At 42.1% G+C, this 27,984-nt stretch overlaps 2 protein-coding genes across 3 annotated transcripts in view; both read right to left on the reverse strand.

Annotated features, from left to right (window-relative positions):
- Positions 1-815: 815 nt before the first annotated feature.
- On the reverse strand, positions 816-6,542 carry LOC121945117 (uncharacterized). Its single transcript, XM_042489141.2, has 7 exons — positions 6,473-6,542; positions 6,254-6,336; positions 4,704-4,785; positions 3,832-3,988; positions 3,623-3,736; positions 1,622-1,675; positions 816-1,527 (listed from the first exon to the last, which is right to left on the reverse strand). The coding sequence occupies exons 1-7, from the start codon at positions 6,519-6,521 to the stop codon at positions 1,443-1,445; spliced, it is 624 nt and encodes a 207-aa protein (XP_042345075.2). The 5' UTR covers positions 6,522-6,542; the 3' UTR covers positions 816-1,442.
- A 3,163-nt stretch (positions 6,543-9,705) lies between these two features.
- hivep3b (HIVEP zinc finger 3b) overlaps positions 9,706-27,984 on the reverse strand; it is a 50,851-nt gene continuing 32,572 nt past the window's right edge. For both annotated transcript variants that reach the window (XM_042489587.2, XM_042489588.2), the window contains 8 exons: positions 24,398-26,741; positions 22,906-23,195; positions 19,457-21,484; positions 18,194-18,339; positions 14,976-15,151; positions 14,729-14,830; positions 12,246-12,907; positions 9,706-11,304 (listed from right to left, as the gene is read on the reverse strand). In XM_042489587.2, the coding sequence (XP_042345521.1) occupies positions 10,654-11,304; positions 12,246-12,907; positions 14,729-14,830; positions 14,976-15,151; positions 18,194-18,339; positions 19,457-21,484; positions 22,906-23,195; positions 24,398-26,390 (6,048 nt within the window). In that variant the 5' untranslated portion in view covers positions 26,391-26,741 and the 3' untranslated portion in view covers positions 9,706-10,653. The remainder of the gene's footprint in view (positions 11,305-12,245; positions 12,908-14,728; positions 14,831-14,975; positions 15,152-18,193; positions 18,340-19,456; positions 21,485-22,905; positions 23,196-24,397; positions 26,742-27,984) is intronic.

Here is a 27,984-nt window from a genome sequence, read left to right on the forward strand (position 1 = left end):
AAAGGAACACGGGTGACAGGGCATTTTGTTCCTCTCGCTCACCCCCTGAGCAAAGTTACAAAACGCTGCATTCTTTCCGCAGATCCTTATGATAACACAGGCTGCAGTGCCTCTGAATAGCAGGTAAACGTATTAATGTGGGCCTTGAATTCCTGGACCACTCATCCATCTCAGGTCTTCTTTTGAACTCAGAAATGTGTTTGCTTGTCACACAGTTGAATTACACATACCGCCTAAAAGGATCAAATGATCTTTGATGTATAGTTTATTTAAAGTAAAGACTTTATCTACACTGTTAGCCTTTTTAACCCTTTGAAAACTGAAATATTTGGCTTGATTTCTTTCAAAAACATGAAAAAAAAGCCAAAATTGGGAGAAATTAGTGAAAAGCGCAAAAATATTACCTGAAAAAAAGTTTTAAAAAAACAACAACACAGAAATTACCTGGAAAAAGTGCTTTGAAATTATTAAATATTAATTTTGTAAAATAATTTGACAGTAAATATCTCATTGCGACAATAAAATAGTTTTCCCTATTTTTTTCCCCCATTATCCTAGACATTTTCCCAGGAGCTTTTTAAGAGTATTTTTTTAAATCTACTAATTACTTACAATCTGTGGACCATTTCTTACAACTTCTTCATTGCCTTTTCCCCATGTTGCTAAAAGAAACTGTACAATTTGCTCAGGGTTCTAAGGCTTAAATGCTTGTGAAAGCCATTTGACAGCAGCACAAGGATATTAATTTGCTTTACATTTCAAGGGGTTAAATCAAGCAGAAGGCCATAAATTAGAAGAGAAAAACACCATGTGGTCAATTTTTCATTTTATCTTTATAATCAAAAACATTAGCAGACAGATATCAGTGATACAAGCTTTCATCAGTTGTAATTGTTTTTCCTAACACTTTTGCACAAAAATAACCCTTAGATACAAAAATATAAGTATTCTACATGAAATTTTAACATGTATGTAAAGTCACTTTCAACTAAAGTAATTTCATAATTGTATAATGATAAATGTGTTTATCCATGATAAACACATTCCACAAAGGAATGAGTAAAAACATGTCATGTATATGTGACAAATTGCTGAACATGTATGTACAGAATGCATGTCCCTTCTCCTCTGTTACATCCTTCTATGTCAGAGCTGGCCTGTCTACACACAGTCCACCGCTCGTCAAACATGATCTACGCTCTCTTATCACGATAGAGGCTTCTCTCAGTGCGGATCCTTTATGATCTGTTTGCAGAACTCTTGTCATGTTTTCCACCCTCTTTTCCCAGGTACAAACAGACATCTTTGTGGCGCCTTCCTGCGTCGGACACCATCTTTCAGCAGCCCCTTTGTTTTCTCCTTTCTCTATCAAAGGAGTATCATTTGTTCAGGTGCTCGCTGCTCTCTTTCTCTCATTCTCACTGCATCAGCTGGCACGCTGTTTAGCGAGTAATTTTCCTCTGAGAGGACTCTTCTTTGTCTGAATCAGGTGAATCCTGCTCTCTCTTGGACCTGCTGGCTGCAGCTCTGAGGGACGAAAAGGAAGTCACATGATGAAAAATATGTTTAAAATGAAAAGTGAGTTGTGTTTTTCTTAGTAATCGAATCATTCAAAGCTCACCTTAGGATGCGGAGAATGTTGAGTTGATGTGTCTTTGGGGAAATTATTTCAGGGCTGTGGAAGGAAACAGCAAAGTTACCAAAAATGACCGTTATCTTTAAAATGCAGACTCATCCTGTCATGCCCGGGTGTCACTTTAAATGTTTTATTGATATTGTTGTAGTTAAAGAACACCCCGCTTAAATAAAAGCATCTAACCCTTTTTCTTTTTTACACTCTCAGTAACCTGAAAGGGTCTTATCTTTATGGGCTCGCTAAATGTTTTATATTCCAAGAAAACATCAGCAGAAATCATTTCTGCAACAGTTTCAGAATGTCACTCTTGTGTAAGATATGGCCTGTAACTTTATTTTGAATTGTTAAAAAAACCAAAACGTTATCAACAGAATGTTAAGAAGTTACAGTTTTGACATTACATAAAATAAATCTTTGTATTGTGTCGCAGAGATATCTGAAATGAGCATGCTGACCAGCTAGCCACAGCCCGTCCTGTCTTGTAATACCACTTTTAGCCCAAGAGGTGATACAGGGAGTCACTGTAATGTCCAGTCTGCCCTCAGTTAAATATGAAAGGATGAAGAAGCAAAGCTGCCCAAAGGGTTTGTCAACACAGAACCCTAGGATTGAGCCCTAAAACCCAGAAATGCAGTCAGCATTTCAGCACCTCGGGTTCCCTCAAAGTCAGTGGGTTTTTCTAATGGATTTTTAGTTAGAAGCCTTAAATAAGGTCTGTGGTTAACACAAGCTTAAGAGATTTTCCCATTTTGTTCTATGAAAATGAAATACATCAGGAAATACCCAAATTGCGAACTTCGAAGCTTTATTGTGTCTTAAAAAAGGTGGTTGCGAACAAGTGGCTAAATGGGACTAAAGAAGGTCATAATGCTGTGCCAAAGATGGCTTTACAGCCTTGTAGTAGTGGCAACGCAATCGTGGTGTAGTTTGTTCATAGTTCATAATGCTAGCTTTTTACTTGCATTGAGGCTTCAAAAATCCTGAAGGTGGTGTTCATTTGTGAAGATTATGTTGAATAATTTTCTGCAATAGTCCAAATCAAGTGGGAAAAAAAACATGCTATTTTTGATGAGGAAACGGTGCCAACTTCCACAGCGGCCTACAGAAAAACATCATGTCTGAGGCACTCTATAGGGTTGGAGATTGCCTGAATACATTGTTTTTAAACAACATGAAGATCAGCATATTTTCAAAACATCTTCAACATCTAACTCAGTGAATTAAGGGGTTATTTTTACCAAACCAGAGTTGGTAATTGTTGGAACAGTGTAAGCACTAAATGAGATGGTTTCAATGAGTTTTATTTTGTTTCTGGCGAGTGTGTTTTAACAATAGCTAACAAGGCAATCAAGCAAGTCTTGGTTCAATCAATGACAGAGAGAAACTTGAATTTAGAAGGTTAATTGTTGTATTATTTCCTTTTAATAAAGTAAATAAGAGTTAAAATATTTTCTTTCCTGAAATTTTGTAAGTTTATTTATTACATATTGCTATTATATATTGCATCTTGCAAGACCTTGCTGGCCTCGTGCCTTGCCGGCCTCACACCATGCCTCCTGTCTTAACTAGTCACAACTCTCTCTGCTGTTCGGAGGTGGTGACATTATCTGTTCTGCACTTCTAGGAACAGTGAATTCTCGACATAGCTTTTCATTGCTTCCAAACTCCCACATGCTTCCCTCCTCAGACCGTCGGAACCAATTACAAAACAAGCTTTGTGAACTTTGTGCACCAGACTGAGACTATCCAACCCCCCTCAGGCCTCAGCTGCACTGTTTTGATATTCACATCCTCTGACAAGCAGGACTTATAGAACAAAGTGTCAACACATTTAGGCTAATAATAGCACTGCAGTGAAATGAGATGTTCCCTCATACTGCACCACTCAATGACCTCCACAAAAGAAAATAACACCTGCCTTTACTAACTGAGCAAGCTGGGATGGAGGCAACACAAATCTGGGTCAAAACTGTGTGGGATGCTCACCCGTGATGGCAGAAGTTGGTACAGGTTTGATCATCAGGGATGGCACAGGTGCACCGGCCAGTGGACCTTCTGCGTCGGGACAGAGAGCTGCCGAGCCCATAAACCGTTGTCTTACTGCAGAGAGAAAGAGATGACATGCAGACTTTGCTCTTTGAATATGCAGTGTGTGTGTTCACCCTTGTTTGTGCAGTGTGTCCTCTAATGCTCACCTGGGTGTGTTGACCCAGATGATATCCAGGTGGCAGAAATAGTGGCACTCAGAGTCCAGTGGGCTGCTGCAGGCGCAGCGTTTGCTCCTCACTCTCTGTGTTGGGACACCATCACTGACCTCCACTTCCACCTGTTTCATCACCGGAAGACCCAAACCTGGTGCGAGACAAGGAGCCGCTCAGTAACAGTGATCCAGCATCGATTACAGATACACAAACTGTCAGTGGCCCTGACAGATGTGTTACATCACCAGTCTATTATACATAGAGTCTGCAAGTGAGTGCATGAAAAAGCTCATAAACTGCTCTTTACAAATTCCACTTTCTACAGAACTCATCAGTCTTGATCTTTAACAGTTGGCAAACACACATATTAATAGGCTGAATTCCTTTGCTTCTTTCATGCTCATGCTGTCACAAACATATATTCTACTTCCTCTATTATTTTACAAAAAGCTGAATGAAATACAAAAAACACTCCTGCTGCTTGTGCATAAAGTGTGACAGGAATCATTTAAAAACTGTGTTAGCATGCAGCAGTACAAAAAATCTCTGCAATATAAAAATAAACAGCTTTTGTGTGATTAATAGGTCCTTTTATGTTTCCCGGGCTTGCTAAAACATGCATGTGCACCAACATACAGTGATGACCGCTACTGTTTTGAGTGAGTGAGACTGAGATTAAAGACGGTGTACATTAAGTATGTGATTCCAAGTCAACAGTGCTAGCAAAAACACAAAGTTAAAGCAATGTTTCTTGTCATTTTGTCATCTGTTATTCTGTCTCTGATTTTTAGATGCCTTGCATATTCCAGTAAAACCAATAAAAAAATACATTTTTTTATAATATATATTTGAAAAAATAGACTCACCATCCTCCATGGAAGCCCAAAGAGTGATGAGAAGAAGAACGCTGGTGTGAGCAGACATAGTTGATAGCAGATGGATTAAGCTCTGCAGGGAGAGTATAATCCGTACAGTTACAGCTGTGTACTGAGCTAATGTGCTGCTGCTGTTTGTCTGCAGGTGTCTGAGCTCTGTCACTCTCTTATACCTCTCCCTCTCATGATGTCATGACAAGAGCTCCACCCATGACTGCTTTCCATGGAGCCAAAGTGTACGACCACAGGGGATTTGAACCTGTCACACATTCCAGGAATATTTGATGGTTTGTAGCCTGTGACACTGCTGTCATCTGCTGAGTCATATATGTGTCTACAGTTTGAACGAGGAACTGTTTCTTTGCTCTGGTTATACATGAGGTTTGAGGGTGGTGGGGAATGGAGGATGACATGAGGTCTGCTGAAGGGTTAAAAGGATTACCTAATATGCTGGAGTAGAGAGATGGAGGCTGATGGATTCTGATATGAATATGCTGTAAATGGTGATGGAGGGGAGTGAGGAATGGATCCCAACAGTGATCACTGGAAACATACGTGGGAAGAGATAATAAGAGAAATGCGGTGATATGCTGGTTTGTAATGGAGACATTTTAAACAGGGTTTTCCCTAAGCCACTATCTCCACTGGAACAGAAAAACAAAATAAAGGTTAATACTAATATCCAGATCCCAATGTGTAAATAAGAGGATCATTTTCATTTTCAATATTCAACGGAGGCAAAGACTGATACTATTAGATGATGTCACCTTTTACTCTGACACATTTTGTAAATGTCTAAAAAAAAAAGGGCTGTTTTAAGCAATAGTGGATCATTAAACCTCTTAAAATGATCAAAACTGTTGGACCTTCCAGACTGACATTTGAAAAATAATCACTATTTTCTGGTTAAAATTAAGTTACATGCAGTGTTTCATATATTCAGCGCAAATACTTAGTGACTATAATAAATATTTTTACATTAACATTAAAATTAAATAAACAAAAAATGACAACTTGAAAATATAACAATGTGAAAAACAATGTGAACCTACAGAGATTTATCACCTGAATCTTCAGCTTCCGTTGGCTTTATGGAGCTTTATAGCGAGTTTAAACCTTTGAAACCTGGATCAATATCAGTTTTCTTGTTCTACATTCAGATGCCTTTCACAAGCTATTTGACTCTTTGAAACCTGAGAAAATTGGTTTGATTTCTTTTGAAAACTGGGGAAAAAGGCAATGAACAACTGGGCAAGAAACAGCCCACGAATTGCAAGAAATTAGAAAAATAAAAAATTACCTAAAAATCCCCAAAAAATGTTTTAAAAAAATAGAGTATGACTATTAAAAAATATCCCAAAAAGGAATTTCTTTTTTTATTTTTTTTTGCTTAGTTTTGGGCCATGACTTATGAAGTTTCTTGTTGACTTCTCCCTGTGTTTTTGAATGAAATCAAATGAATTTGCTTACATTTCACTGAATTTGCTGCCTCTATCATGGCTATTAAAGGCCCAAACACAGAAAAATCACACTGCTCTAACCTGCTCCTGGTCTTGTTCCTCCCACATGGTGCCCAGTGTGCAGGTCAGCCATGCCAGAGTCATGCAGATAACCAAATGGCAACCTATGTTCATGGAAATAAAGCAAAAACATGTTGAGATCAGGGCAGCAATTACTACCCTCTCTTCTGTCATTTCCTAAAAGAAAAAAATAACATGTAATTTTTCTGATTAGCGTCACAATTTATTGGTTATACTCACAGTTCAGTTCCTCAGGACCTTTGCCACAAACAGATAGTGCTCCTCCCATTTCCTGTGCACAGGTGTGGGATAATCAATCTCCCGTGGGAGTGTCTCTCAGAAGCCTAATTCACAGCAACATTTTTACCATCAGTCACATTACATTTCACCTATAAAGACTAAAGACTCAGTTGATACTTTCCAACACACCTGCATCTGAGATAGTTGGATGTGTGTGTACATCTCCTTTTAAAAAACTTCTCTGATCAGGAAAAGGACTGAAAATTTAGACTATGAAAATTGTGACTATTTTTGGCATTTTTTGCCAACGGATATTTTTGTCCATGAGACACATGACAATGTGAAGCAGGCAGTGCTTTTAGAAGAATATAGATTGAAAGATGTGAAATCACTTCACATACTCAGCTTTGTTTGTTCAGTGCTATAAGAGCAGAGAAAATACACTTTTTCCCTATTCATGTCATTAACCTTTCTAAGGATAGGGTTTACTAAAAGGGACTTATAATCCACTTTCCATGAAACGTGACACCTGAACGTATAGAGCACAGAGGAGAGCAGACTGTACTTTTCCTCTGTGCCAACAACATATCCAGTGCATGAAAACACGTGCCAATGAAAACGCGTTAGAAAAACAGAGAAGAGGACAAATTTAAAAAAGAGGACTAGTGGAAAGGAATGTCATTAAAATGATTTTTCGTATAATACTTCTGAGAATAATAGCAACAGAACACTTTCACACACTGTTTTGTGCTTCCATCCTAATTTTGCGACGTTAATGTCACACCTCAGTTTGTTTCTCCTTCCCTTACAGACTCCTAAGAGAGGAATTATGATTGAATCGATCAGAATATTTAGTGTCTTATACATAATCAGCCAGACTTCAGATGGGAAGGGGTTACAACATTTTCCTATTACAAAATATTTGTGGAATGTATGGCATGGCGATCACAATAGCGTCAATTTTTCAACACATTCTTGCACCAGAGGTTACAAGTTCAGTTCCCTCAGGAGCACAGATGTGCCCCTCTCCACAGGCATCACATCACGTTAGACAGTTCTGGCTCTGAAAAATGGATAGCAAGTAAAAGTGTGAGTGAGAGAGAGAAAGAAAGAAAGAAAGAGAGAGTCTCTTTTAATCCAGACCCAGCTTCTGTCCTAGAAGCAGGTGTTTACTTTTAATTAGCATCCTCACCTCCTCAGTTCACTCCTTAAAACATAATCTCCCTCTAACCCCTCTGGCTCTGTGTTGTCAGCATGTACAGGGCTTTGAAAGACGAGGAATGATCTTTCACTTCAATCTATTTTTGATATAGTTGTCTAAAAATACAGGCGCCTCCCCATTGCCTGTTTTATGACATTTTTCTATGGAATGTCAAGTCACAGCAGCAATCATCTTTTGGTGTCTTGTCAACATGCTCGCTGGCTGTGCCCGAGTCAGCTTTACGTAATCTACGTCATGCTGTGCTGCTAAACACTGTTGTGCAAAGCACCAGTGAGGGTGAATAGAAAACACTGCATGGATGGGAGTGGTACATTTATGTGTATACTGTTTTATATTCCTAGAGCTGCATGTGCCAAACTGGAGTGTTATCAGACAGTTATACAATAATACAGAGAATGATGGCGGGTTTAATCTGTGTAGAATCAGCCTTTGGAGGTGATAAATGTGTGAGTCTTTATCATAAAAATGGGCGTTTTTTCAGGAAACAGAGAATAAATCCACATTTGACCCATATAACCAACCATAGCTTCTGGAATTTATAGACATGTTGTTTAAGTTCAACTGGTTCAGAGTTCATAAGATGGATTACTTTTGAAAGGTGTGTGTTGTCTCTTGACCCCAGTCAAAACTTAAACCAAGGCAACCAGACTGCCAAATCATACCACTGTTTCTATAGTCACATTTGACAGCAAATATTTGGATGAATACCTGAATATCTGTGATTTAGTAGGGACATCTAGTGGTATTACTAAAGGTACACAGCTGCCATATTGATGCCATCTTTAAAAAAAAAAATGTTTGTTAATGACAGTGTAAGTTTGCTTCCACTATTTAGAAATACCTCACCCTTTTCTATGTCAATCACTCCCCCTGTGTTAGGTTTAATTCGGAAGAAAACTGTTTTTCTCACGACTCTAAACAAGGAATCCCAAAAAGCAAACATTCTTGATGAGTTGAAGTCATAGAAGAACTAACTGTATACAAACTTTAGCTTCTCCACTCATTTGTTTAGGTGTTTAGGTGTCAGGTTTTCCTTTAATTTTTCACCTGTCAGTATGTGGCACGTGTTAAAGGTATAGTTCATACCCCAAATGATCATTTGTATGTATGTTTTTTGAGAAGAAGGAAAAGGAAAGAGCACACATTTGAAAAAGGGTCATATCTGCTAATTCAACTAAAACACAAGAGACTTGTGCTCCAGAAAAGGATAAGCACTCAATGAGGATCCCGGGGTCACTGATCAGCAATTATGACTTAAATATGAATGCCAGAGAGAGGTCAGAGAGAGTCAGAGAGCAGTGAAGACTAACACATCTTTGGGGTCATCAGGTGGGAACCTCCTTTCATCAGTGTCCCACAACACCTCCAGGAGGCTAGGCAGTGAACTCTGGCGTGCCAAAGCTACTCCTGTAGTGCCAGCCCTCACTGCTCCTACACAGCCCAAACAGCCCTGCCACCTTCAACAGACCCGGGCTCCGTTTATGCGAGCTCCAGGTGGTGGCAGTACCACCTGGCTATCACAGATACAAGGCTAAGCTAAACCACTACAAAGTTCTCACAAATACAAGCTAAACTACTACAAAGCTATCACAGTTACAAGGCTAAGGTTACTACTTCATACCATGGGGCTACAAAGTACAACACATATGACAGGCTGCCACTAAAGTATAAGCCAGCACTCATGACAAAGTAAGAGAAAAAAACACAACCTGAGCCACAGAGCAGTGCAAAAAAGTTTACCATGTTCTTGCTTTCTTTGAAAATGAAGTAAACACATTGATGTTTATGATGTTGCAGTTTCTATGTTATCTTTGCACACGTTCCAACTTCACTGATCTCTTGTGGGAAACAAATCCAATGTGGTTGATAGCACAAGGAAATTATTAAACATGCATAGAACAATTTGTCCTTAACCTCCCACTGTAATAAAAAAGGATTATGGTGCAAACTCTATTAAAACAAAAGCACAACACTGTACACAAAGTGGAAGAAAGGCACAACCTCAAAGGACTCTGGTGCATTTTTTATTTCTTCAATGACTAGAAATTTTGCTGTGTGTGAAATCTGCAGGGCACTTAATCCTCCGGTACCGGCCAAACGCAATCCCTCATCTTTGTCACCAATTCAAGTCACATGAACGTCATGAAAAAGACACACAGATGTAACAAAAAACATCCTTTTTTCCAATAAAAAAAGTAACAAAAAAAAACCAAAAAACCAAAACAACAACCTTGAAACAATAATCATTGTCATCAAATAACAATAAATAAGGAGCACTCTTCCCTGTACAGAGATATATTCTAATCTAAAATCTTTTGTAATAAAAAATAGAACTTCAGTGCATTTCCTTTGACAAGCTTCTGCTGCTCCTTCAATATCACCACGACTCTGTTACCCTGGCATTAAAGCAACGGCCTTTAGAACAGAAACAATCAAAACACCAAATATTAACCCTCCTGAACAACAACAAAAAAAGCGGATATAAAAATTCACAGCCTTCTCTTTGTCTATCTGTACTGTACATCTCGAAACACAAACCTGGACAGAAAAGGCACAAGTAAATACAATTTGAGTAATACTGGACAAAATTTTGACAAACAAAAAGAAAAATGGAATTATTTTTGATTAAAGATTTTGGTCATTTACAAATTTATTCATTTTCATTTTTACATATATTTAAACAGACATTAAGATTACCGGTATCAGTAGAGATACAGGAGGGATATATTTATATATATATATATATATATATATATAATTTATATATATATAGATAGACATTATTTTCACAAAGAAAAAAGTGCATTTTTATAACAAACCTGAATATTGCCAAAGAACAAACATTTAAGTTAACAATAGTATTGAAAACTGTATAAAAATGAAGCAATAAAAAAACAAGACTAGTGTAGCAACCAATAAAGCAAAATGGGATGCGTGACGCATCAAGGTGTAGACACTGTTAAGTGCTCTGGTCTGTTCCGTCTCCTTTAGCTCCTCCCTCCACCAGATCACCATCAGACGGCGGCTCCTCCTCCTCTGGCTGCTGTCTGGTGACACGCGAGGCTACAGGAGCTGCTAGACTGAGGGCTGCTCTTGAACTGTCACTGACGCAGTGTTTGGTGGTCCCAGTAGCAGGCTTGCAGGTTTGGGCGGAGCCGTGTGAGCTGCCATATTGCTTTAAGTCCGTGGTCTCCAACTCCGGTTTGGAACTTGTTGGTGCTGTGCTTAGAGCGCACCGCCCTGACTGGCTGGTTCCTGCTGCCTGGTGCTCTGACCAGTGGTCTCCAGGAGTCCTAAGCCCTTGAGTTCTGGGGGTCCCGCCCCAGTATGATTCAAACCTGGCCAGGGACGGCCCCTCCATGGGGGGAGACGTTGGCGACGAGGGGGTGGTCGGGTGGGACCTCGGTCTGGCTTGTACCATTTGGATCCCTCCGATGGGGATCATCAGATAGGGGACCTTGGCTTGTTGGGAGTGCATGGGAAGATGGCTAAAAATGTTGTCTGTTGTTTGGTGGCCGGGATAACCCTCACAGGTGGAAAGACGAAAAGTAGGTGGAAACAAGCTGGCTTCAGGTGATGTTGGCCCCGCTGCTGCATTACCCCTTTTCACCTGTAGAGGGAGCAAAGACTTCAGGATTACATTTCATGGCACTGTCAGCAGGGTACAGCACGCTGAGATCTTCCTATGAGCAAACTGCAGATTGCTTTCTAGTCATTGCTCTGTGCAGACTTAAAACTAGAAATAGTGCCACTCGTTTGTATGCCTCCACACACCAGTCAAGTTGCACTTACAGTTTACATCCATGTCTATGAAAACATGGAAGATCAATACAACCTGCACAGTTTCAAGGCTGAAACCCAAGATTAATCTCACCATTTCAGTATCTGACCAAATATCTCCACTTCTGTTCCTGAATTATTACATTGAGTGACGGTGAGTGAAGTGTTTTCGCAGAACATTATGATGTCACAACTGACCTTTGACCTCTTGGTTATGAAATGTCAGAACTTCATGTGATCTGAGTGTATAAATTCTTGAGTTATGGCCAAAACATGTTTTATGAGGTCACTGTGACCCTGACCTTTGACCACCAGATTCCAATCAGTTCATTCTTGAGGTGGATGTTTGTGTCAAATCTGATGAAATTCTCTCAAGCTGTTCTCGAGATATCGCTTTTTCAAGAATGAGACACACAAGGCAACAGTGACCTTCATCTTTAAGCTTTGTCTACGAAAATCTAGTTGGATCATGCTTGAGTAAAAGTGGACGTTCCAGCTAAATTTGAAGGAATTCTCTCAAAGTGTTCATGAGATATGGCATTTACAAGAATGAGACAGATGCAAGGTCACAGTAACCTTGACCTTTGACCTATGACCACCAAAGTCTAATCAGTGCATCCTTGAGTCCAAGTGAACATTTGTGCCAAATTTACATAAATTCCCTTAAGGCGTTCTAGAGAAATCATGTTTACAAGAATGGACCAGATGCAATACAGACAGACAGATGGACAGACAACCTGAAAACATTATGCCTCTGTCCAAAACACTCACAGGTTTTATGTGACAACCCTTTGTGCCAGGGCTCTCCCACGGCAAGTATCCAGGGGTACAGTGCTGTAGCCCAAGAGGTGAAGGAGGAGTCCGAGCTTGTGACCGGTAGCAGCTGGACGAAATGGGACGAAGAGGAGAAAGAGGTCTGATGGGAGATGGTCCTCTCTCGGGAGAGGGTGAGACGTGTCGGCTGGGCGAGGACAGTTCTGTCCTGGGGGAGAGGCTGTGGATGGGGGAGGACAGCTCCAGACGCGGGGAGAGGCTGCGGCTGGGGGAACAGCTCTCACTGCTGGGGGAGAAACCTCTCGGCGATGCCTTCCAGCCCCGCTGGGAGAACAGCGCTCTCCTGCTTCCTGGAGATGCGGCTCGTCTGCTGCGCCAAACTCCCCTCGGGGAGGGCTCCTGACCCGAGCTGGGACTGAGGCCCGGGGCCTCGGGGTCAGGAGTGCCCTGCTGAGAGCGCCGACTGCAGCTCGAACGCCCTCCCGTTGACGGGTGGGTGTCTGACGAACAGGAGGATGGTGGATCATCGTGGGATGCAGATTCCTCTTCCTCTTCTTCATCATCATTGTCGTCTTCATCCTCAGACTCCTCCACGTCAGAAAACTGATGTTCCTCCTGTTCCTCTGAGCCACACACACGCTCATCACTTCCTGCCGTTTCTGCAGAGACAGAAAAATCTTCCTTTAAAAGGAGCACTGTGCACATTCAAAAAGGTGATTTAAACTGTAAAAACACAGAACAAAGCAGTTTCACATTTCAAATCAGTGTTTCTCTGACGCCGCTCTGATCAAATGGACCACTAGACCAGCACTTTCTAATGTGTTCTCACCTATTTTTTGATCCAGATGTTCAGGAGGATTTTACTAGGAGCTCCTTTATTTGCAGAGGTCTCCTCCGCTCCAAAACAAATGGACCAGATGATTGAAACCAGTAAAAAAACGGAATAAAGCAGTTTCATTTTACAAATATTTTTTTCTCCAACGCTGTTTGGCATGTCGGATACCAATAGCACCTAGTTCGTAGGAAAACCTACCAACATGTGCTCACCTTTTTTCTTTGATAACTCAAAATTTAGGTGTTCAAGAGGTTTTTATCAAGAGTCAGATTATGCACAGAGGTCTCCCCATCTCCAAAACAGAGGGATCTGGTGATCTAAACAAGTAAAAACACTGAATAAAGCAGTTTTATGTTAAAAAAAATAAATAAAAAAATCACGTCAAGGTTCCCTAAGGTCATGGGAAACAAGAAAAAGTAATGGAATTTCAAATTGCACTCATGGATTTAGTAAAAATCATTGAAAGTTTTGAAAAAGTAGTGGAATTTTGTGTATAATGAAATTGTTACAGTAATCTTCAATGGATAACCTTCCAGGTAATGTCACATAACTGCCTTCATGTATGCCAGCTTGCTGAAATTATGTGTCAAAAGGGATTTGATATGATTGAAAAATGGGCAAGTGGGGCAAGAAAAAAAAATATCAGGCGTCCTTGAAAAGCCATGGAAAAGTTTCTAAATTCTGTCCGTATGTTTTTCTGACACTCTCACTGCAGTGGGGCTGCTAACCACAGAGGCTGATGCAAAAAACGTGAAAAAAAGAACACGCAAATGGCCCGTTCTAGGCTATTATAGAAACATGGTGTTGCAAAATGACGAGGATGAATTGCCTGTGTAACAAAAACACAATGGTTCTATTTTTAGGTTATTATACACTTAAGAAAACATACTATTTATATTATATTCCATTTCAGATATCCCCCCTTAATCCAACACACTGGACCTTTAATTAATATCCCTTTATGAGCATGTTGTAAACCTCCTGTACTGATTGTACAAAGTTGTGACAAAAATTCCAACAGACACAAAACACATTAACAGTAATTTTCTAAAAACAGGCAAAAAGCGTTTGGACAGCGTACTGTATCTGAAAAACCACCACCCATCAAACCCATGTTATAAATAGACCGAAGATGAAAAGACCGGAATTTAATTGAGTAGCACCATGCCTCTATTCACAAACTATCTCTACAGCCTTGTGAATGGAAAGACGGTTTAAATGCCGCGTCCTTGGCTGTGATGAGTGTAGTCTGTCAGCATGAAAGAGACGGCGAGTGGAGGGGAAGTAGAGGAAGGTGAAGGAGGCGATCGTGAGGTGGCGGGCTTTGAGGCAGACGTAAGCATCAGAATGTGTATTGCTATATGCCAGCAACACATCCTTGAGAGCAAGGTTTAACTTGCCAGACTGCCACAGCCACACAGAGAGACTGCTGAATGCTCTGTATTCTTCATTCATTTATCTTCTACTTTTTCATATTTTGCATGCAAGGCCAAAGGGAGAAGAGAATAGAACATGGCATTGCATAAGCTGTCAGAGCTGAGCAGCTACAATTCTTCAGAGGCAGAAGTTCATCCAGCTGTGTACCAATATTTCTCTACAGCAGAGAAGAAATATGTGAGACGCCTCCCCATCCCCTCTTAAGTACCTGTTTCCTCGCTCTCTGGCTCGTCCAGTGATGACTCAGATACTCCCATTGCCTGGCATTTCTTCCCATGAGCCTTTGACTTCATGTGTTTAGTAAGGTTCCCTAGGAAGGAACAAGAAAAGCACATTAAAGTTGCGCTCGACTTACAAGGAAAATGAGGACATCGCAATAACAGAGGCTGAATAAAGTAGACAGCTATAATATAGTGGAAAGAATAGCAATGCAGTTTGGTAAAATGTCTCCTTACCTTTGGTTTTAAAGGCAAAATTGCAGTGTTTGCAAATGTACGGACGGACATCGGTGTGCGTTCTGATGTGCTTTTTCAGCATGCTAGGCTTCTTGCAGCGGATGCCACACTCTCCACATATGTACTTGCCCCGGCCGCGACCTCTTACATAAACATACTCTTCATTGGACTTAAACCTTAGACCGAAAGGGCGAGGAGAAAGAAATAAAAAGATTAGAGATTTGGTCACCACAAAATCACAAATTAGGGTTACTTTTACATTATTTTCATTTCAATGTTTGGTAACAACTAATGACAATCAGCACTTTTGTTTGTCCGTTCTACTCAATTCTATTTCTATGACCAGTACAATGCTCTGTAGAGCTGAGGGGTGGTCATCATACCATCAGTCTCTGCCGGCGACCAGTCACATTACAGTCATTATTGTTCTTAGAAAAAAATATTGCTGAGCTTTAAAAATAATGATAAATGTGGTTGTTGGTTTGTGTATGGCACATGTACATGAAAATGCACACACACGCATGCATGCGCGCGCGTGCACATACACACACAAACTAGAGCAACTGTGTAACAAGGCTTTCTTTATGGAGGCGTGTTGGGGAAGCCCAACCAAAACCCCAGCAGCACTGAGTCCCTTGGCTGTTCCCTCCACTACACCCTGGGCACACAGAGAATACCAGCTATTCTGCTGCGATTGGGTGGCCCTGCCAACAACAGCAGCAGCTAAAGAGAGGGAAGGGAAGCCTGGCTATGGCCACCAACCTAAAATAGACACTATATATAAAAATCCAGCAGCACATTTAGGTCTAGTCTATAAAAACATTGTTTGTATGCAATCTCGATGTTTACCGAAAGGCTATTTGCGGGCACAGTGGACCACAGACATTTTACGTCTGAATGAATTGTCCTCTATGAAAAACTCCATCTGCTCCCACTACTCAAGAAGAGACGTACAATCCATTCTGAACTGTAAACATCCAGTGTGTGTTGACTGTGTTTAATTATGGGAGACGCACCACATCTATACAAGAACCCGGCCTGTAAATGCTCCCTGTTGTATAACAGAACCAGCAGCAACAGCAAATCATAACAAATTGTTACACAACTGTAAAATAGTCTCAACAGTGGCATTATGTTGTGTTCATTCAGGATCTGGCTACTGTTTACTGGCATGTATTTCTTGCCACTGCTAAAAATATCCACCCACATCTCAGGAAAAACAAGGCAGAAGTTGCACTTCACACATCAAGCATTAAATCAGCAGCACGTCTCTCTGTAAACTCAACCGACAGTCTGCCCCTGCTTGTGCTGGAGTTTTACAGCTGCGGCAGATAGAGAATACTGCTCTCAACCAGTGTGTGATTGATTGATAAGACTGCTGAATGCTGAAGTGACAACTGAATGACAATAAAAGGCAAGACTGCAGGTACTGAAACATACTTCACTCACTATTTGCCCTGAAAGGAGTTTGACATAACGAATCCTTTGACACATACTGTAAACTCATAGGAATGGCTATCCCCATTTCGCCATTGTGGTTAAAGCGTCATGACAAATCTGCAATGTTAACCACTTACACCATGGAAATCAATCTGCATGTGTTAACAGAATCCACAAGGAGACAGTTCAGCTTGTGCTCACTAAGAGGGATTAAAGCTGATCTTTCACGGACTTTTGCTGCCACCAAGAAGGAGCAGCTATGCCTGCTTAATTGCTAAGATGTGTGTTATTGAGGAGAAAGACGCCTTGATCCAATATGTGTTTCTTTAGCTGTGTGATACTAATAAACTTTTAGAGACCCCTGCCTCTTCCCTTACTTAGAGGGATCTCTGAAACTGGATCAGGATGAAATCGCTGGAAAGTTGCTGGAACATAAACAAAGCTGCGTGATGCATATTCATAAAAATAAGAGTTGCCTGTTCTCCAGGATAAAATAACAGTCATGATTTCAAAGGGCTGACAAAAGGGAGAGAGGGATAATGAGTCCTAGCAGAGTCCTGGTACAAAACATTCAGCTGTGTTCAAGAGTGAGGAGCTGTGCTTATTTGCATGCACACAGAGACATAGCAGGACAGTAAGAGATGCAGGTACATAAGAGAGAGAGAGAGAAAAGAGAGGACACAGAGGAGGTTGGGAGACTTTAAAGAGAAAATAATACATAGGTAAATAAAAGTGGAAAAGCTGCCGGAGTGACACAGGCAGCATACACAGAAGGAGGAGGGTTGATGTGATGGAAACAGAAGCTGTAGGCTGTTTATGGATGAAAATGCACTCGCTGAATGTGTGTAATGCGTGGCTTCAAATGATAAAGACTGGTAATTAGCGCCTTATCTACTGTTAAGCAGACAACTCCTTCACACTCAATCTGTGTGCACATTAACCTTAAACGTGCAAGTGTCAAAACACACACACACACACACACACACACACACACACACACACACACACACACACACAAGCAAAAAACATCCATTAAAATCTCCCACTTAGTATCTCTGTAAAATATTTTCTATTCCTGTCAAAAGGAGTGTGTTCTGAAATCCTTGTTAATTGGGAACATTTGAGCTCGATCCACAGCTCTTCTCCCTTTTATTATCCTATTGCTTCAGTGTGAATTGATGTGGGGAAACTCTCAGCTCTAAGCACAGTAAACCTGGGAGAGAAGACAGGCTGCACTGCAGACATTTATAGAAAGCACAAATATGTGAATGCAGTGAAAAGTACAAATGCGTACAGGTTTGAAGAAAAACATGCATGTGATGCACACAAACATGACAGCCATGACTATGATACTGATTGCTTGCAGACTGCTTCACACTGTTTCACTGCGTCTTGTCAGTAACTTGTGCAACTGTTAAAAGGTATTAATGAGAGCCTCACAAAGTGAAGTTGGAGGCAACCTTTTCCCCATTTACACAAACACACACTGCTCTCACTCCAAATTAACATTTCTAAAACCCTGACATTCGTGCCAGCAGTAAGAGGAAAAAGCTTGGCTGCAGGTACAAATGAAGTCCCTGCGGGTTCCACTGCCTCCCATCTGTTACTGTAATTCTCTGTGCACTCTTGTCAGCTCCCCATAGTTGCCGTTCTGCTGTCATCAGGCATTGGTTTGTGACAGAAGAACAGATTACTTGTGTAATGAGACACTGCAATTATTCGCAAATATTGAGTTTTGATTTAAAAGATGAGCATCTCTCGCTCTTGTAGTCTCTTACCCGCCTTCAAAGATGCGAACGCGAGAGGGCTCGCTCTGTTTAGAAGTGGAGGGTTCTTCCTCTTCTCTCATCTCTTTATTCTCCTCCTTGTCATGCTGCTGCAGATCCTTTACTTTAGTGAGGGTGCTAGGTGGGGTGGCATGTACCTACACTCAAGACACACATAGAAAAATTCAAAACAACTTAAAATAAAATGTCAACTATTTTATAGTTAGGACAAGGGTCTGGGCATGGCCTGGAGCTGCAAAACAATTAACTAGCAGGTCTAACTCTTTAACTTATTATTATTACTTGTGTGCCCTACATAACCACCTTTAGTAAAGACAACTGGTTTTGAATTATTTATGATGATGAAAATATTGTTCTATTTTTTGTTTTTTCTAGTAATACTATATTCCTGTGTCCATCTACTGATACATATGTATTCTTGGTTACTTACTACTACTGTTTTGTGATTGGACAGCATGATATGCAAAAAAAAAAAAAAATTAAAAAATCATACTGTAATTCTTTTTGACAGATATTGCGATTCCGATACAAGTCGGGTTGAGGGGTTTTTTTCCATTTCATTTTTTCTAAAAAATTAAAAATGACAATGATGATTTTGACAGGGTCTCTACCAATAATGAAATGCTTCATTTTCAATAGTATATTGAAACATATTTTGCCTTCATCAAAACATTGCCGCTCCTGCAATTTGAATATTGCACTGAGCCACTGTGCAGCCCAATTGTGTGCACTGCCCTTTGGACCAATAAAAAAAGTACTGTGTCTTATTTATTCCACCAGTTAGCATTGCACTCCTCAATAAGGTTGTCAAAAAATGTATCAATACTTTGATACTTGTTGATACAATGTGCTTTAAAGTTTATGTTAGCCGTTAATTATGCATTCAATAACATCAAAAGTACTGAAGATAAGCTGAGAAAAAAAAAGGAAAGAAAAATATCCTGTTCTAGGACTTTTTTTCTTTTTGTTGTGGTATCAATTTTTTTTTTTTAAAAATTCATTTATTTTTATACTTGTTGTATCTTTAGTTTTGCCGTTTAAAATTCTGGTATCATGACAATGTTACTCCCCGTGACCTGTAAACAGACTTGAATTGAGTTCCTCTTCTAGCATATTTATGGGGTTATATGTAAAATCAACACATTATTTGGAAAAGATGACAGTATTATACTATACAAAAGTTTAACGTCCTTTTAACAGAGTGGTCTATATAAACTTCTAAACATAGTAAGTGTATATTGTGATTATATTTACCTCTGACACACGTGGGGTTCTACTACTGGCAGGGGCCAATTTGCTTTTGGCCGGGGTTTGAGCCATAGCCATGGTGTAAGTCTCGGAGCTGTGCTTCTGTTTTGAGCACAACAGAGACAACGCCACCTTAGTGCTGAGGCCCGGCAGGTTGGGGTTGTGAGCACTGATGCTCCAGGTAGAATAAACGGAGCTGCGTGGGTCCCTCAGGGCAGACGGGTTGGGCTTGACATAGTTCAGGTAGCACCAGTTGACTGAGGTGGAGGTGTGGAGGCTGGGGTATGAAGGGGCAGCTGGTCTTTCAACCTCTTCTTCCACAACTGGCATCTCCTCCTTTTTTTTACTCGTCTTTTCCACAGACTCCTTCTCCTCATCCTCCTTCTGCTCTTTATGCTCCCTTGGTATTTCCTCCTGCTCCTCCTCCACTTTCACAGTTGTTTCCTCTACACTCTCCGGCTGTTTCTGCTCCCCCTCTTCCAGTTTTCTCCCAGTGTTTTTACCCTCTTCCTCCCGTCGTGCCTTTTCTTCTACATCCTCCTCTTCCTCTCCTGCCTTATGCTGCTCCCCTTCCTCCTCCTCTTTCACCCTTTTCTGGTGACGCTGGGCCTCTGTGCTGAGCTCCAGACTGGCTGCAGGAGAAAGCATGCGTTTACTTCCTCCAGCCCCCAGTGGACCGTATCCCTCCCCAGAGCCTGAGGCCAGTTCTGTGGGCAGAGACAAAGGAAGAAGGCTCTTGATGTCCGGGGAGGGGACCTTCAAGTAGGACCTTTGCAGTTTGTCCCGCTCCACCTGCCCCATGACGACCATAGCTGTGCAAGAAATGGGTTCCTGTGAGCGGGTGGAGGCCAGGATCTGGGACAGGGTGGTGTACATGGATCTGGCGTAGGTAGGTATATGAGTCTGGAGACGCACTGGCACCACAAGGGACACTACAGGTGTAAGCTGTGCCAGGCAGGTGGCGATGACCGGCCGTGGGTGGTGGTAAGAGATTCTTACAAGGGACTGATGTGTGAGGGCAGGAGACATGGAAGAGACGGAGGGTCTGTTCTCTGTCGTGGGAAGGGAAGGAACATTTGCAGTTAGTCTTGGAGGGAAAGGCAAGTACAGAGCCTGACTGGCTCGAGTCCTGGAAGAGAACTGGAGAGGAACTAGAGCAGGAAGCTGATGGAATGGTATACCCAATCGTTCTGCCATGTGGATCTGCGCAGGGTGTATCTGTACAGGTGGAGATGCTGTCTGTGAATGTAGGAAGGCTCTGTGGATGAACTGAGTGGACAGTACTTCAGAGATGGCGGTGGTGACCGGGAGTAGCTGGGACAGTGATCCTGGGGGAAACACTTGCTGCAAAGGGAGCACATCCTGAGAAGGCGGGAAAATTCGTGGCTGTATCAGCTGCAAGGCTTTCCCCGTGGCCTCCATGCTGAACCGGGGGCTTGTCTGTATTGAGTAGAGAGGAGGATGGATAGAGTGGGAAGGCCCAGGCTTTGGACTTTCTGCTCTGGACAGCTGACTCGTGGTGGTCCCCTCCTCCTGCTCAGGTTCCCCTAACGTGGCATGTTTCACAAGGAGACACTTTCTTCTTTCTTTCCAGGAGGATGAAGACTGCTGAGGGGACAGGGACCCATAGTCGAATGACTTACTTCTGGTTTCTGAGATCTGCTCTGTTTGTTGGGGGCTGGCTGGGGTCTGCTCTGAGGCCGAGCGCCTCATCTCCTTGTGGCTTTGGTGGTGTTGGTGGGAAGCGGATGGCACCATCAACATCTGGGAGCTTTGGCTACTGGAGGCCCAGATGGCAGGCTCTGACCTTGCTGTGTCCTCAAAAGAAGCAGAAAGGCTTGAAGTGTGGGAGATGTTGCTCTCTTGACTGGGGCTGCGAGGCAAAGACACAGACTCAAAGCTAGACTCCCCAGATGACTGGGCTGCTTCTGCCAGGCGGAGTCTCTTCTTCTTTGGTGGCAGCTTCTCAGCAGGGAGCTGGGCCAGAGTCTGACTACGCTGAGGCCACTGGAACTCCTCCACTCTCTCTGCCTCCTAGAACAGATAAATATTTTCAGGGTTCCCACACATTTTCATGGGCAAAATTTTAAAACTTCTCCATGGTTTCTCAATAACAAATAATAAAATTTACATTTTGAAAAAGCATGCACTTTACTGCATCTGCACCACTTGCTGGCCCAGTTACTTTTCTTCCGACATGCAGGAGAGTCTCACTTCCCATAACAAATGCTGTCACTTTACATCACAGATACACATATCTGTCTTAAAGGGGAGGGCTTGGCCGGTATTAGTCATGGAAAATAAGAAATGTGCGAGTTTTCCAGAAAATGTACCACATTTGACATTGCACGTCTTTCGATGCGACTGTTTAACATCGCAATTTCGATCCTGAAGAAACATATTGTGCAGCCCTAAGACAGAGCATATTAAAGCTACCTTAAATTTTACCTGATAAATTTGCCAGTATGTTAAATTAAGTGGAAGACTATGATTGGAAGATTACTGTAACAATTAATTTCATTACTTACAACAAAATTCTATGATAATATTGTTCTTTTTCTATGGGGTCTTGCTCTGAAGAGAGTACAGAAAAGTTTTATTGTTAGATCAAGTCTCCTTTGGAAAAGGCTGTTTGGGAAGAACTGAGCATATGACTGGATAAAGGAAACCTGGATTACACTGCACAAGTTGTGTGAGAGTTTGAAAACGGGTGTTATAATATATTTTTTACTGTTGTTACACACCCTTCTGACCTCAATTAATCAAAAATGTTCTCTGTTGTTGGATTCTTTGATCACTGCGGAGGCATGAAATCAAAGTTTTCTCCACAAATTCAATGTAAGACTGGGTGAATCGTTTATATACAAATAGCCATTTGGGGTGTGACGTACTCCTTTAAAGGACCTGTATACAACATGAAGAACATTAATATAGGAGCAAACAACTATTTGCTAAGTAAAGATAGTGGAGTGATGGCATCCTGGGCAGAGAAAGAATTCATGCTCCCTGTGTGTGTTGTAATCTTCTCTGTACTTTGTTGTGATAGACGATCTGCTGGCGAGTGCATGTTAGTCCCTGTGTGTGACACACTAGCTAGCTAATTGCCACCACTCTGCACTGCATTTATATGCCAGGTACTGCTGATAATGTCATCCCAACCCATGGCGTTGTTGCAGAAGCATAGTACTCACTGTTGCCACTTTTGGCTCTGTTTGCATTGCGAGCACCATAAGCCACTAGGCGCCGACTCAGCCCTCCATAAGAACAATGTGAAAGTAACCTGAATCAGACTCTATATCAAAGATGTGCTCTGAATGTCATCTAAAGCTCCTTCGCAATGCATGATTCACATTAATTTGAATGAAGGGAGCTAAAATAAGTACAAAATGAGGCAATTGATTTGTGTAAAATGCAGAAAAATATATAGCCTAATGCTTCTTTAAATAATCATGTACCTTGGATGAGGATGCCGTCCCTGGCGGTGACACAGATGGCATGTCAGCATCAGGCTCCACAGTAACAAGGATCTCTGGCACTTGGATGTTTGGCTGGCGTATGAGGCGAGATGTAGAGGGTGATGGTTTTGGCTCGGGTTGTTGTGTTTGCTGGCTCTCTCTGAGTTCTGGTTCCTGACTCTCCATGGATATGCTCTCCTGCTTCTCAAAAGAGCTTGTGTGTTGGATGACAGACACACCCTTCCTGTCCTGCTGCTGGGGTTGTTTTGGCTCAGTCTGTAAAGTCACACCTAGAAACAAACATTACAAACAATAAATTAGCTACCATTATAATATATCGGTATATTACTTTATGGAGTTGGATTAATTTCCAGTTTTTCTGAAATTTATGAAAACCGGCTGAACCGGCATTTGTCATTAGGGTACATTTTGGTAATTTTAAAAGCAGCCTAAGTTACAGCACTAAATCAAAACAAATAACATCAGAAATTAGCAATATGACAGCATTATAATAAATATATTATATATATGTATCTATGTATTATGTGTGCATGCATGTATGTAATACATATAATGTTTATAAACAGACTGGCAGAGCCACTAGTGTTGTAGGTTGTAACTGCAGGTGTGTGAGATGTTTTACTATCTATTCCTGTCGCTCGTTTTGACAGTGCCACAATGGACGAGGACCAGCTGACTCATGAACCGAAACCTCCTTATTTCACTACAAATTCTACACAGTGTCATCTGGCTGTGAAACTGAAAGTTTCTGCTAAAAGGTAAATTACCATCTTAAATCAAGCTGGGGTAACATTACTTGCTGTTTGCTATCTTGTAGGCCTATGTAATTTCTAGTAAATATCACAATATAAAACATGTTTTCTGATTTAAAAGTAACATTACAAATAGGGAAATATAGCAAGTAGGTTACTCACATCTTTAAAGTGTTAATGTCTCCTGCCTGATCTCAAGAGCACAGATGATAGCTAGGTGATTTGTTTGCATTAAGTGACAGGAGTGCATTTTTGATGTATTCAGAGTCAAGAGAGCTCCAGTGTTACATGATGTTAGGTTATAGTCAGATGTTCGCTTTCTGTTGGTACACGGTGTTATTATGTTCCACTCTGGATTGACTGCTGAACTACAAGGGATATCTGGTAAAATTGCAGTGTTTGGCTTAATATCAAATCAGTCAAATCAGTTTTAACACCAGCCTCACCCTATCGCTTTTGAATGATAACATTTCATAGCCATCATAACTTTATCAGTAGTATAGTTTAATTTTGAACAGTAGTTTCTCCTTTCTGTTTTCTTTGCTCTGCATTAATGATGTAGATGCAGACATTGACTTGCTGTTCATACATTCTTCGCTATTCAGCTTTCTAAGATGTTCAAAGAGGATAAAAAATAAATGATAGAAAAGAAACCTATTGCTCATGCAGGATAATGTTGGTATAATTTGATCTGTTACTGCAGGGACACATAAACAAACCTGAGAGGGCCTGGCTGTGCTCTGGTCTGCTTGGCACAGGAATGAAGCCTGCAGAGCTGCCTGACATGGCTACAGATCCCGGGCTGGGAGGATCCTCCTCCAGACTCTCCTCTTTCCTCCTTTTTCTCACCGCCATGGCCAGCGCTCGGAACTTATAGTGCATCATCATCTGGGGGCGATCCTCCCTGTATGTTTTACTTGCATCCCCGCTCTCTTGTTCCAGGGTTTGCTGCCCTGGGCATTTGCCTCTGTGGGTCTCATAGCCTTCACTGTGTTGGAGGTGGGCACCACATGCTTCACATTCAAACAGCGTCGGACTCTTCTGCTGTTGCTGTGGCTGCCTGGCTGGTTCAGCACCTCTGGCTGAGGAGGAGGGAGTGGGGCCAGCCTCCTCCAGCATTAGCTCAGCTCCCAGTGGAACTTCTATGGCAGGCTGGCGCCTCAGCATTCGCTGGGCATGACCGACCCTCATCTCTGCTACCACCGCTTGCTGCTCATCGAATGACTGGCAGAGACGGTACCCTCTGGGGGACATGGTGCCAGAGGTGGAGGGCTCTCCTTGGCTTGTAGAGGACGGCATCGAGTGGCTTCTGAGCAGAGGCACGGCTGACAGCTCCTGGGTACCTGCTGGGTCTGCCTCGGGATTGTGGAGGTGCCTCAAACCACTGGGGCCAGGGGCTTCTCCTTTGGGATCGAATGCGTAGGGATCTTTCGGGGTGGGAAATTTGGGTGACTCCATGCTGCTCTTCCTGGACAGAGAGGAACGTCTGGGCTTCACACTGTCAATCTCACTGGTGTCTACTACCGCCTCATTGATAGTAATGAGCTTGGTAATGTGTTCTATAACTTGTGTTTTGGGTACAGCAAAGGGAATGCTCTTCTCCTCCGTCCCTGAGGATGAAGAGAGTGAAGAATGTGGCTGCTGCTGATGGGGACTGCGCTGCTGCCCTCCCAGCCTTCCATATTTTCCAAGAATAATTTCTGCGTAGGTTTTGGCACTGGCACTTGGAGGGCTAACTTGGGACAAGTCAGTGCTTCCTGACCCGGAGAAGTAGCCAGACTCTGTGCTGCCCTTACTGCCAGGGCCTAGAGAGGAAGATGAGGTGGAGAGGGAGGAGGAAGGAGGGTCATCTGGAGAAGCCATTGGGCTACGTTTCCTCTCGCTAAGCCTCAGTGCCAGCCTTTGCTTCACAGCCTGGGAGTCTTCTGGCCTCTGGCTTTCCTCTGAGCCTCCCAGCGGCTCCTTACCACCTTTCCTCTGCTGGCCAGACATCTCCTTAGATTTCCTGTGCTGGCCCGTTTCTTCCTCAGACTCTGTGCTCTCTCCCTCAGTGTGTTCCTCAGGCTCTTCTCCAACGCCACTGCCCTCTGGTCCACTCAAACTGGGCTCATCACGGCTGGATGCCAGGCCTGCTTTAATACGATGGGCATGGGACTTGCGGTGCTTGTACAGGTTGCTCTTTGTCTTAAAAGAAAAGCCGCAGGGGGCACAAGGGTAGGGTCTTTCTCCTGTGTGGGAGCGAATGTGTTTCTGAAGAACGCTTGGCTTGGCACATGGACGGCCACAGTAAGTGCACACATATTTCCCTGGTTTTTGAGGTTTCTTCTCCCCTTTTCTGGGTGAGCTGAGGCCTTCCAGGCCCTCTTGGCTGGGCTGAGATGGGACCCCATGCTCTCCCTGGGTAGAGGAAGTAGACGGGAGGGATGAAGTTGATGAGGAAGCTGGAGAGAAGAAGCTGCCTCCTGAGGGACCAGGCGTGTCTGAATGCTGCCATGCTACTGCTTGCTGCTGCTGTAACCGAAGCAGAAGGTCAGTGCGTCTGGGTTGACGGTTTTGCAGGCGGCCCAAGGCTCTGTGCATGGGGCGAAGGTTAGGAGGCTGCTGGGGCTGCTGAGGTGGACAAGATCCTAGTGAGGATTCAGCTGTCACATGCTGCTGCTCTTGCCTTCCAGAGCGCTCCCCATCAGGCGGACGGCTGGGCTCAGCCTCCATAGAGTGGGGAGGAGGCCTCACAGACACACAAGGAGGGGCTCTCGGAGCCTCATGGGGCTAACCGCATGGCAGCAGAGAGGTCAGAGGCAGGGGAACATCGACAGACTGAGTTGTAAATCACAACGGAGGGCCTTTTTCAGCGTGGGCCAAGAGTTATTGAAGAGGACCAAATGAGGCATCATTAAAACGTGCCCTGGAGCTGTACAGTTGCAGGTAAACATGGATCATCTCTCTGTACAAAGCAGTTCTGCTTCTGTCCAGCCTCAGCCATTTTAACAGCGCTCCCAAGGTCTTCTCTGTACCTCCTTTGTTGGTTGTCAAGACTGTTAGCCACTCAGCTTCTGAATGGGTCTAAAGAAACAGAAAAAGACAAGGAAGAGCCGAGTTACAAAACTGGAAACATATTTGTACATTTATTAGATTCTTACAAAAGGTTTTGTCACAAAGAGCAGCATGGAAGAAATACTCCCTAACTTTCTTTTTCCTTTTCACTTTGCAATGAAAGACAGAGACATAGATTTATGGGGTGGGATGCAGGGGACTTTTATTTTGAGAAAACATTAAATACATTTATGTCACAAAATTGGAGCAGAAAAAGCACAAATCGGTGCATAAATGTCAAATGTCAAAATGCAGGAAAATAAGATGTTTGATGGTCAAATTTTTTTGCAGAGGACCTCCTAACCCCTCCATTTCATTTGTGCACCCCCCATTTGTGCACCAGTTTTCCAAAAAGCCTACCATGCAATCAGAAAAAGAGCTATGCTCACGGAGTAGAAGACCAAAATCATTAGTGTCCTATTATCAAACTCCCTCTTAAAAATTGCCCCCTCATATCATAATATGACAAATAGGGTTACATTTCCTGGTGTAGTGTTGAGAGGGGTCAGCCTTGTAATGAGAACATTAGCAAGGTAATTGCATCACCAACATGTTATTGCTCTCATCTGTCCTGGCTTCAACTCTTAATAAGCAGATAGTGCGCAGTGATTCAGGAGACAGAGGCAAACCAGCTGTTAATCTATTAGAAATGTGAGGTCGAGATGTTCTGTTATTGGCACTGTGATCTGAGAACACAGGCATCTAGCATATGCATGTCCATATCCCCATTTAACCTCTTAAACTCTGCTGGACCTGGCTTCTGTGTTTCAGCCATACATTGCTAAAATCCATCAAATCTAATTTTAATTCTATTGGAGATCCCAGACTTTCCAAAGCTACTTCAGGGGACCTGGAAAATTGTCAATTTCCACCACAAGTTGGTGGAATGATAGCAAAACATATAATCATTTTCTGGTACAAGCCAACAATATTTTAAAACTAAAATTACAACTGCTGCTTATCTACAGCAAACTATGCTTCTCAAAAAGGTATTTTGTCTGAAAGTATTATATTCACAGAATATTTTGGAGCAACATAACTTGTTAAAAAATATATTTTATGTGTATACAAGTAGCTGTTGCAATGACTTTGGTTCTGCAAAAATGTTGGTTTGTTCTGAAAACAGTAAAAATGATAAATGTTTTGATAGTTTTAATCTCTAAAAACATTGATTTTCACAATAAATTGTAGGATTTATAAACATTTTACCAAC

This window comes from Plectropomus leopardus, chromosome 11 (genome assembly GCF_026936395.1).
Source record: "Plectropomus leopardus strain MGB_pleo_1.0 chromosome 11, ASM2693639v1, whole genome shotgun sequence".
NCBI lineage: Eukaryota > Metazoa > Chordata > Actinopteri > Perciformes > Serranidae > Plectropomus > Plectropomus leopardus.

Coding starts and splice junctions, on each gene's coding strand:
- LOC121945117 (XM_042489141.2), bottom strand. CDS start 6,521: ATGGGAGGAGCACTATCTGTTTGTGGCAAAGGTCCTGAGGAACTGAAC. Junction 4,786..6,253: donor AGGAACAAGACCAGGAGCAG/GTTAGAGCAGTG, acceptor CTCTCCCTGCAG/AGCTTAATCCATCTGCTATC. Junction 1,676..3,622: donor ACCAACTTCTGCCATCACGG/GTGAGCATCCCA, acceptor TTCCTTCCACAG/CCCTGAAATAATTTCCCCAA.